This window comes from Stegostoma tigrinum, chromosome 29, assembly GCF_030684315.1.
Source record: "Stegostoma tigrinum isolate sSteTig4 chromosome 29, sSteTig4.hap1, whole genome shotgun sequence".
Taxonomy (NCBI): domain Eukaryota; kingdom Metazoa; phylum Chordata; class Chondrichthyes; order Orectolobiformes; family Stegostomatidae; genus Stegostoma; species Stegostoma tigrinum.
Genome location: NC_081382.1, coordinates 33,135,483 through 33,147,516, shown reverse-complemented (window position 1 = coordinate 33,147,516; position 12,034 = coordinate 33,135,483). Strand labels below are relative to the sequence as shown.

At 40.5% G+C, this 12,034-nt stretch overlaps 1 protein-coding gene across 2 annotated transcripts in view; it reads right to left on the bottom strand.

Annotated features, from left to right (window-relative positions):
• The window catches only part of med27 (mediator complex subunit 27), a 281,704-nt gene that overhangs the window by 244,532 nt on the left and 25,138 nt on the right, over positions 1-12,034 (bottom strand). The window contains exon 3 of one of the 2 annotated variants that reach the window (XM_048558447.2): positions 11,231-11,251. The exons of the other annotated variant lie outside the window; for it this stretch is intronic. Within the exon in view, the coding sequence (XP_048414404.1) occupies positions 11,231-11,251 (21 nt within the window). The remainder of the gene's footprint in view (positions 1-11,230; positions 11,252-12,034) is intronic. 2 annotated transcript variants of the gene reach the window in all.

Genomic DNA, 12,034 nt, shown 5'->3' with positions numbered 1-12,034 from the left:
AACCCATGACCACTTCGATCTTGAAGGACAAGGACAGCAGATATATGGGACCAACACCACCAGCAAGTTCCCTTCCAAGCCAATCACCATTCTGACTTAGAAACATATTACAGTTTGTTCACTGTCACTGAGTCAAAAACCTGGAATTCCATCCCTCATGGCATTGTGGATCAACCAACAGCAATGTGGACTATCGCAGTTCACCACTACCTTTTCAAGTGTGACTAGGCATGGGCAATGTATGCTGGCTGGACAGTGATGCTCACATCACATGAGTGCATAATCATACAGAATCAAATTTTCTGCTTGGGGATTTTGCAGTCTTCTGGACTCTCTTAAGAGTCCAACAACTTTAGGGCTTGAATTCTCCCATGTCCTTACCAAACCCCACACACCAGGTCTTGTCATCACATAGTGGCTATCAACGGGTGTGTAATAGCAGGCTAACAATCCCCATTAATAGCTATTCACCCTCCAGGCCACATTGTTATCCACTACTTTCTCTAACCAACTGATTTTCTCTCGTTGGGCTCTATCTTCATCTATTGTTTATAGACTACCCCATTCCCCCACCCATTCTGCATACAAACTGACATTTTCCTAGCTACTGTCAGATCTGAAGGGGGGTCACTCTATCTGAAATATTAACTGTGATTTCTCTCCACAGATGCTGCCAGACCTGCTGAATTTTTTCAGCAATTCCTGTTTTTGTTCGATTTACAGCATCTGTAGCTCTTTCAGTTTTTAATCATACACAAGACTTATCAGCAATCTCAGAACCCATCAAACAGGAACACAAACAAGTCAACTTTGATCACAAGGGACTACCTAAGAAGAAAACTTGCTTGCAAACAACAAGGGCTTTGTCTATCTTGCTTTTTTATTAAATAGACAGCAACATGAAAAGTTGCCCCAATTTCTTCGTCCACAAATGCTGCTTGAGTTGTCAGGTTTTTCTTTTTCCAGAATTCGCTCATCTTTCCTTTCAAGAATTACAATTTTCTTGTCTCTTCAGCTTTTCCAGTATAAATTATTGAACTTCTTCACATTAGTGCTGCACCTAAATCTGGCATTCACTCAATCTTCCACAACGTCAGACTTGTAGCACAGTTAGAGGATGGTTGAGCTGGGATCAAATTTTTCATTTACTTATCCTTGAATAACATGTAATAAGATCCCTCCAAGTGGTTTTGTGCCAAACAGAAAGTCAATGTCAATGTTTAACCTCAGAGAAGGCACCCTCCTTTATTGGAAATGCAATAAACAAAATTGCACAAGATATTGCATGTAGAGGTACCTCATAGCAGCAAGTACTAATGGAACTGATTTCACTGTACAGTTCTTGTTGCACGCTAGAAGCTGCCAATGATCAAAAAGGATGAGAGCTTTTTCTATCATGTCATTTTTAAAGCCACCGATCACTGCAATGCAAAGAAGGAGAATGTAGCTTGACCCTAACAAGCCTTACATTGATATTACATCCCAGTAGCTGGAAACGTAGGAAAGAAACATTTCCATGAACACTCGTCATATGCTTGTAATCGATCACAGCTTTCAAAATTTGTGTCAGGGTGAAAGAATTATGAGTAGTTTTTCAAAAACTCATTTCCAGTGCATTTATTAAGAGAAAAGTTCACGAAGAAGCATCTTAAAAAGTGCAGTTCTCTATTTATGCTTTCTAATTTAATAAATAAAAAAAAACAAAGCTAAGCAATGAGTCTGATAGTCACTAAATAGATAACAGTGGGTTCCAGGGAACTTCCTCAGATTTGATGCTACTTCAGAGAGTAAATTACAGCAGAGTTATCTCACTCATTCAGGACACAGGAAAATATCTATCAAAGACAGACATCAGTTGTTCCAGGAATAAACTCAGGATTTATATCTCCAAGGGATTGCAACTTTAAATCATTGATGAATATCTTTTTCCCAGGAATCATTCCAAAGCCAAAGCAATGCCCAAATGAAGATAATTTCAAATTTTGACATTTTTATGATCAAAAGGGCAAAGTATAGCACATTGATTTTGTGCAGAAGGCCACACATTTTACTATGAGACATGCCAATATCACTTGTCTCACTGGAAATACAGAAATTTATAAAGTGCAGGATCCAAGTGAAAATCCAATGATTTCCTATACTGAATCTTACAAAACAAAACACTATTTCCTTTTTATAATTTCTGGAAATTCTCAAAGTCAGATTTGATATTGACAACACATAACGTACATACAGTCAGTTCACACAGATGCATCTATTCCACCAAGTTGGGATTAGGAACAAGAAAAAGACAGCACATGAGAAAAGGACATAGTATGGCAGTACTCATCAGGAAGATACTGCACTGTTGGAAAGAGCAGCTGTCCCTGAGGAGGAAGAGGGCAAGAAAGAATTTAGTCCATTAGAGTTCAGAACCAAGAAAGGCATGATTGCTGTAGAGGTGATATGCTATAGGCCTTGAAATAGTGAAATTATTCCAATCATTATTCTAATGCAATTACCCAAATAAAGTGGGGAGGGGAGTGATTTCGAGAACAAATACAGAACTTCCTCGGCTATTATGATCTCAGTCCAACTAGATAGAAGGTACTTCTGCATGGGATGTTACAGAACAAGTTGGACCTCGTGAATAAGGTTTTAATGTCATGCAAAGGCTCAGGCCCTCTCAAAACTCATCTTCATGGGTCTTGAAGAGACCAGTTTCAGAGATAATCATTTACAGAACTTCATAAGACTTCCAAGTGAGATAGGGAGACTAACAATCTACCCTTAATCAAACAAAGGCTCTAGCCATTCTTTACAGGTGCAAAATGTTGCCTTCTTCCCAATAAAACAGTCTGGACTGCTTCCGTAATGGAGTCATGACTGGTGATAAGTAAGACTGGTAATTTAATTTATTGCTGAAGAAAATTAGCAGGTCTGGCAGCATCTATCGAGACAGAAATAGAGTTAACAATTCGAGTCCGCTATGACTATGCTTCAGTCATGCCGGACTCAAAACGCTAACTCTGTTTCCCACTCCACAAAACGCTGCCAGGCCTGCTGGGTTTCTTCAGCATTCTCTTTTAAGGTTTTCAACATGTGCAGTATTCGCCTTTATATTGTAATTGAATATTCAAAGTTTTACAGGAACATAAATCAGAAGGATGGAAAAAGGGTAGGAGTAGCTCTACGGATTACCGATAGTGACAATAAAAAAGGTATTGTAGTGAAAGAAAGCTACAAATAGAATCTATACATTTTGAAATAAAAAGTTAGACAGTAAAGGAAGTACTACAGTCCTCCAAATAATGAAGTGCAGGGTAAAAATATTAAAACAAATGTGATCTGAATTAAGGACGAAGAAAAATTGCCAAGAAGAGATACTGAATGGAGTATAAAGTACAGTTTTTTGCAGGGACAGCTCAGCTCCATTCTCATTGACAAAAGGGGAATACTACTGAATGTAGTACAGTACATGAGGACACAAGGCAAGTATTGGGAAATATCTGACAACAGAAATCACAAGATTTATTCAACGATTGATAAATATAAAATCAGAAAAAAGACCAAAGTAATTAGTAAGAAAGGCTGACTGAATAAATGAGAGCAAACAGTGTCAATTTACTGGAAGAAATAGATGTATTTTGTTGATCTTGGCAGTCCATAGTCAAACCCAGAGGTGGGGCAGATATTATTTGAGGATGGGTTAAGTCACTCTGGGTTCTGCATGCTCTTTCTGCAGCTTGTGTTTGACCTCCATGTTCTCCAGTCAGTGATACTCGAAGTGGCTTTTTCTCCAGTTTGTACATTCTATGGCAGCAATTCCCATGTGTCAATGGGATGTTTTCTGTTTGTTTAGGGAAGCTTTCAGGGCTATCCTTGAAGGATTCCCCTGCCTTTTGACCACTAACTGTTGTGGAGTTCAGAACAGAGCACTTGTTTAGGAAGCCTTGTAACAGGATTTGGACAATGTGGCCCACCCATCAGAGCTAGACATGCATGACCAGTTCCTCAATACTTGGGTCTGGGAGAGATTGCTCACCAGTATACCTACCTTGCCAGAGGATTTGCAGGATTTTGTGAAGGCAGCACTGGTGATAACTCTGCAGGGATTTGACATGTCTCCTGTATATGGTCATATTTCTGATACAGGAGGGTGGGGACCACAGCTGCTCCATAGACCATGATCTTGGTACTGGATTTGAGAGGTGCAACTTCTTCACCGTCAGAAGGCTGCCCTGGCATATTGGAGTTGATGTTGGATTTCATAGTCGATGCCTGCTCGGACCAAAAGGAGGCTCCCAAGATAAGGGAAATACTTCACATTGTCCAGGGGTGCACGTGGATTTTGATGACTGGGGAGCAGTGTTATGTGGCAGGAGTGACATGGTAAAGAAACTTTGTTTTCTGGATGTTCAGTCCCATTCTCTCATACACCTTGGTAAATGCACTCAGCCTGCGTGTGCACACATGCAAGTGTTGTCTGCATACTCCAGCTCAAAAATTGAAGTTGGGGGTGATCCTGGATCTGGCCTGGAGGCAAAGGCTGAACAATTTCCCACTCAGCCTGCAGGTCAACTCCACTCTGGTGGGGACTTTCACGGAGTGGAGTGTTGTGGAGAGGAAATAGAAAAAAAAAGAATCTTGGTGCAGGGACACAGCCCAGCTTGATTCTGGTTTGTACTCATATCAGGTCTGTGGTTGATCTGTTGGCAAGTATCATGGCTTGCATGTCACTTTGCCGCTGATGGAGAATGGTGATGAACTTCTGCATGCAGCCAAACTTGAGGAAAGCATTTCCAAATCACTCACAGTTGACAACAGTCAAAAGCCTTTATAAAAATCAAAAAAGAACATGTACACAGGTTGGTGCAATTCCGTGCATTCTTCTCAGATTTGTCACACGCTGAAAATCATGTCCACTGTGCCTCTTGACAGATGGAAGCCTCACAGATTTAGCGAAGACCTTGTCAGTCACTGTAAGGTAGAGGATAAGGAGAATTCGCTTGATGACCATTCCTGTGATGGACAGTAGGAAAATCCCTCTAATTTCCACAATCAGACCAGTCTTCATTCTTGAAAATGGTCACAATTACAGCATCTGAGTTCTCCCAGCATGCTCTCTTACTTCCAGGCTAAGGTGATGAGACTGTAAATGTGACAACAGTGCCTCTCTGCTGCAGTGGAGATTCCATCTATGCCAGAGGCCTTATTGATTTGCAGCATCCGGAAGGCTGTAATCTACCTCAACGCAGTTGGTGGTGCGCTGAGAGGGTGACAGGTAGTGCACTGCAAGATAGTGTTGACAGCACTTCCATTGATGGCTGCATCTTGGTTGAGGAGGTACTGAAGTGCTCTCTCCAGCAGGCACTGTCTCTCGGTCTTTGATGAGCAACTCTCCAGTTTTGACTCTCAGCAGATTAGTTTTTTTTATATTTTGAAATAGGATGATGACAGTGGTAAACACCTAAAACAGGGAATAAAATCCAACAGACATGCATCCTAACAAAAGGAATATAATATGGACAAACAAAATACAGGGAAAATACATATAGTAAGGACGTAAATAATGAAGCAGATGACGGCAAAACGGAAAACAAAGATTAGCAAAGAAGTTGAAACTTGCTTGGAAATCAAAGAAAACCTAAATTAAATAATCAAAACTAGTAAAGTAACGAAATAAAACTTAGGATTGCATACTCAAAAACTTTTGGATGTTATGAAAGGGTTATGTACTACTGTAGAAAGGTGCCAAAGAAAGATAACGTAACTCCTCAGTTCTGATATTGTTCTAACTAATGGAAAAGACTGAAAAAGGACAGGCTTGGAGGTTCTTTTCTCTGAACAGAACACCGAGTAGGTAACCTGACTGTTGACTCGAAAATAATGAGAGACAGAGTAGGTGAAAACCCTTCCACTTACGGAGGAAAGAAGATTTGGAATCCACAAACAAAAAGATAATCACCAAAATCCATCAAACCACTCAGGCAAACGTCTTTACCCAGAGAACGATAAGAACTTCCAAAGGAGCTTTATTGCTCAGTGGGAGTGTTCCTACCTCTGAATCAGAAGACTGGGTTCATGTCCTGCCTGTTACAGAAATGGGTAATAACATCTCCGGAGAGGTTGACTGTAAAATATCTTTGGGGATGTAAGGTTTTGGATTAGATTTGTAGCACGGGTTGTGGTTGGTTGACTCACTGAGCTGGTTTGTTGTTCCGCTGACGTTTCATTACCCTGCTGGGTAACATCATCAGTGCAGCCTCTGATGAACCTTCATCAGAGGCTGCACTGATGATGTTACACAGCAGGATAATGAAACATCTGCGAACAACAAACCAGCTCAGTGAGCCAACCAACCACAACATCTTTGGAGCTTTGGAGGTACAGTGCACGGTCCCTACCTCTGGGCTAAAAGACCAGTGTTCATGTTCCACCTGCTTCAGAAGTGTAATAACACACTGACCAGGTTAATCAGCAAATTATCTTGAGAACTTCCAAACCTATCTCCCATTACGACCCATTTTGAGGTCTGAAAACTGCCAAGACACCAGACTGAGAGAACTGGGAGTGGGTGGAGACCTATCAGAGGGATGGTGTTTAAACTGTAGGGTTTTTAAGCTAAAAGCATGTCTCTTATCAGGATTTTCGCAACAGGTATCAAATCTCAAACACAGGAAAATTATATACAAATAGAAACTTTTTTTTTTAAATTGCCCACCTAGGTCATGTCAGCTATTTAAAACAAAACAGGTGAAGAAGGGGTTTGACAGCTGTTAGTACTTGATCAGAGCTCCAAGTCAGCCAGTGGGTAGTTGATGGCCTTGTGGTGTTATTGCTAGTCTACTAATCCACAGACCCAGGCAATGCTCCGGGGACTTGGCTCAAATCCACCGCCTCCACACCGCCCCCCACCCCCCGCCACCACCATGGGTGGTGGAATTTGAATTCAATAATAATCTGGAAGTAAGAGCTTAATGATGACCATGAAACCTTTGCTGATTGTCAGGAAAAACCTACCTGATTCGTTAATGTCCTTTACAGAAGGAAATTTGCCCAATTTACCTGGTCTGGCCTCCATACGACTCAAGGCCAACGGAAATGTGGTTGACTCTTAAACTGCCTTCTGGGCAATTCAAGATGAGCAATACTGTTCCAGCCACCAGTGCCCATATTCCATGAATGAATAGAAAAAAGTGCTGTCTCAAGCTCATGACTACATTTCAGCAGGGGGGTGACAATCACAATTCAGGAAGCCCTGATTTAGAATTGGGAGGTAGAGCGGGAAAGAAGGACAAAGTTCGTTTAAAGGTCAAAGAGTGGAAGGATCATCAATTTCAGCAAGAATCCGTGAGGTCACACAGCAAGCGTAACCCAGAGCTTCCAGAGACTGCTATTTTAACTGTCCATCTATTGCCCACTTTTGTTCCCTTTTCTTTCCTGCTTTTTTATTGTATTTATTTTCACAAATCAGACAGTATCTCACCTGGTTTAAACAGATCTTTCATTTTTGTTGTTTTTTATTCCCTTGGCCCATCGCTATTCCCTTCGGTTCTGTAAGACTAAGTCTTACAGAATCCAAAGGGATTCTACAAATACACCAAGGACAAAAGGGTAACTAGGAAGACAACAGTGCCCCTTAAAAAGATCAGCAAGGCCACATGTGTGTGGAACTGCAGGAGATGTGGGAGATCCTAGATTAATATTTTGCATCAGTGTTTACTGTGGAGGGGGATATGGAAGGTATAGAACATGAGGAAATAAATAACTACATCTTGAAAAATGTCCACATTAGAGGTGGTGGTGCTGGACATCTTTAAACACATAAAAGTGGATAAATCCCCAGGACCTGATCAGGTCAACTTGAACTGTGGTAAACTAGGGAAGTCACTGCTGGGCCCCTTGCTGAGATATTTGTGTCATCGATAGACTCGGGTGAGGTGCCAGTAGACTGGAGATTGGTTAACATGGTGCCACTATTTAAGAAAGGTGGAAAAGAAATGCCAGGGAACTATAGACAGGTGGGCCTGTCATCCATGGTAAGCAAGTTGTTGGCGGGAATCCTAAGGGTCAAGATTTACATATATTTGGAAAGGCAAGGACAAATTAGGGATAGTCAATACAGCTTTGTGCATGGGAAATTGTATCTCACTAACTTGGTCGAGTTTTTTTTTGGAAGTAGTAAAGAACAGGATTGATGAGAGCAGAATGAAGGACATAATTTATATAGACTTCAGTGAGGTGTTCTTCAAGGCTCCTCGAGGTATACTGGTTAGGAAGGTTCAATCACATGGAAAAGAGGGAGAACTAGCCATTTGGATACAGGACTGTCTCAAAGTTAGAAGGCAGAGGACATGGTGGAGGGTTGCTTTTCAGACTGGAGGCTTGTGACCAGTGGTGTACCACAAGGATCACTGTTGGGTCCACTGCTTTTGTCATTTATATGAATGAATAGGATTTGAACATAGGAGGTATGGTTAGTAAGTTGAACCAAAATTGGACATGCAGTGGACTGCCAAGAAGGTTACCTCAGAGTACAACAGGATATTGATTGGATGGGCCAAAGGGCAGAGGAATGACAGATGGAGTTTAATTTAGATAAATGTGAGATGCTGCATTTTGGAAAGGCAAATCAGGGCAGGACTTATACACTTAATGGTAAGATCCTGGGGAGTGTTGCTGAACAAAGACCTTGGAGTGCAGGTTAATAGCTCCTTGAAAGTGGAGTTGCAGGATAGGATAGGATAGGATAGGATACTTAAAGCATTTGGTGTGCTTGCCTTTATTGATCAGTGCGTTGATTGTCGGAGTTGGGCAGTCACGTTGCGGCTGTACAGGACATTGATTAGGCCACTTTTGGAATATTGCATGCAATTCTAGTTTCCCCGCTATAGGAACGATGTTGTGAAACTTGGAAGGGCGCAGAAAAGATTTATGAAGATGTCGCCAAGGTAGGCAGGTTTAAGCTAGAGCAAGAGGCTGAATAGGCTGGGGCTATTTTCACTGCAGCATCAGAGGCTGAGGGGTGACCTTATAGAGGTGCATAAAATAATGAGGGGCATAAGTAGGGGTAAATAAACACGGTCTTTTCCCACGGTGGGGGAGTCCAAAACTAGAGGGCATGGGTCTAAGGTGAGAGGGGAAAGATTTAAAAAAGGACCTAAAAGGGACAACTGTTACACATACAGGGTGGTGACCGTCTAGTTTAAGCTGCCAGAGGAAAATGGTGGAGGTTGGTAAAATTACAATACTTAAAAAGGAATATAGATGAATATATGAAGAGGAAGGGTTTAGAAGGATGTGGGCCAGATGCTGGCAAATTGGACTAGACTTATTTAGGATATCCTGAGTGGCATGGACGGAGTTGGACCAAAGGGTCTGTTTCCATGCTGTACCTCTCTATGACTATGACTCTTACGCCATCCAATCTGTCTTTCAGCCTATCGCAAACATTTATTATGTCTCCACCTCACTGACCACTTGCTCAAAACCAATTACATCTCATAGCTCTAACAAAATCATCAACTTGAAAAGCTAATTCTCTTGTTACTGATACTGCTGGACTTACTATTTCCTGCATTTTTCGGTATTTATTTCATATTTCTAGCATCCACAGTATTCTGATTTTAGATCACTTATTAGCAATTTCCACAAACTAACATGCCTTATTGATGATTCAAAACTACAAACATTACCGTGCAGTACTTTCTTAACCTTTGGTATCTCAATTTGAACGAGACTGCACTAACTAGAAAATGTCTGAAAAATTGACTGACCAACTAGAATAGAAAACAGCTAAGCTTACTTTTTCTCACTCCTCACAAAAGACTAACCAATACAATCTCTACTTTGTAAATAGTGCAAGGATCAAATGCCTCAATGAAATGATAGTTTTGATGGACAGGATATAGCATATACAACTACTGTTTTGTTAAATTATATAAATGAATCAGAAAACAGTAGTTGTATATGCTATGTCCTGTCCATCATGGAATCAGTTGAATAAAAGACAGGAGCTGTCTAACAGAACTAGATCATAGAATCCCTATGAACTAGTTCTGTAAGACAGCTCCTGTCTTTTATTCAACTGATTCCATGATGGGCAGGACATAGCATATACAACTACTGTTTTCTGATTCATTTATATGATCCAAGAGCGCTGGTCTACTGTTCTGTCAGCCCCTAAAATCAATCTGTTACTTAAAGATTTCTATGCAATTTAATCATGATTCTCTTAGCTCTTTTACATCTTCAAAAATGCACATACAAAACATGGATTTGAAAACTATCAGGGCCTCAAATACAAAAAAAAGTTAGTCAGTCTATCTGGTTACAGTCATGTTTGCCCCCTTTCAGCCTTAATCAAAAGGCTAACCAAAATGAAACTGATCAATGAAGTCCCTTATGGACACAATGCACATTTATAAAATCTGTAAATTGTGCACAGAATATTAGCCGCTTTCAGACACCGCTTCTACACACTTGTTTTCTCCTATTCACAACAGCTGCCACATTAGACAACCCCACCTGCCAATTTATTGCCCATTCACTTAGCCTAACCACATCTCTTCAAAGTTTTATACTCTCAAGATGCTTTACCATATAGTGTTGTGTTGTCTGCAAATCTGGCTACATTATAGCCAGATGCAAATGAGAATCAAAAATAGATCTCTGTTGGAACGATATGGAGTGGCCCCAGCCTACTGCAATGAGCAGATACCACATTCTTATATCAGTGGATCACAAACATAAAGCAATATCACAAGCAATACAAACTAAAGTTTTTCACAAGATACAAGATTCCCTCCCCATAACACACAACTTTCACATACACTAGGCACACAAATAGAGGGTCTTTCTCAGATTGAAATTACGATCCTTGACCATTGATAAATGCCTCATGTAAAAATACTGTAAAATTTCTTTTGTGGAGCTGTCGCTCATTTCAACGGAAGCAAGTGCAGCCAATTTATGCTTACGCCCTTGAAACGTCCCTTCCTTGGCTGAGTCAATAAACTCAATTTCACTGCTCAAGAACAGGAAGCTTTAGACCATGCATGAATAATTTCTGAGCAAAGCTCATGCATTTACTCATGTGTTCACTAACATGTGAACAATCAGAGAGGGGGAAATGCCCTCATCCCAACTCATCAAATATATATCAAGTGAGCATGCTGGGCTAGAAATTAAAAATTAAAGACATTGCTGTGCAAAGTGCTTTCAAACATCAACACAAATTAATACATACCAAAAGAAGAAAGCATCTGACCTGGAAACAAGGTTATTGAAAAGATCAATTTAATAAAATTAGAATGTGAATATTAACAGCTATCAGCTTTCAGCAAATGGCTGGTTGCTAACCCAGCTGAAACAGGAGTCCAATGAATAAACTGTAATGGTATCAACTATCTTAAATGAGAGGCTAAAAGGCCCAAAGTGAGTATTTCATTTAAAAAGTATATGGGTACATAATAACCAACAAATACTTGTTGCAGTGATGAATTGCCACTAAATTTCATTGTTGAATGAAATCCTGTTAATAGTTTAGGCGAATGTCACAAGTCCTTTGCAAGGACCAGCTAATTAAATAACTCAGCACACAAACACAACTTTGCGTAAAGTGAGGTGTCATAATTGGTTGAAGTTATTGCCAGGCAGACAAGGCATCAACCTGATTCAAGTTTATGACCACTTTGCAGAATAGCAGTGGTCCCAGCAGATTCCTATGCAAGACCATCTCTCACCTTCACTAGTCTAGATAATTCAACCCCTATTTTCTAGAGTGGAGATCCCCTTCAGGAGGCGACATTTATCAAGAAACAGCGCTGCTAAAAAGGAGCATAAACGGCTGCCAGCACTGTATCGGTCGCAAGTAAGAAAGAACATTTAGTCTCACAGATGACCTGAAACACTGGTCAATGCATTCTTTTGGTAGCCATTAAGCCTTTTAAAACAGATAACACAAAGTGCTGGAAATGTCTATCTTCATATAATCAGCTCCATATTATAAACTGAAAGGTTTCAAGATATTAAAGAGCTGCTTTTAAAAATT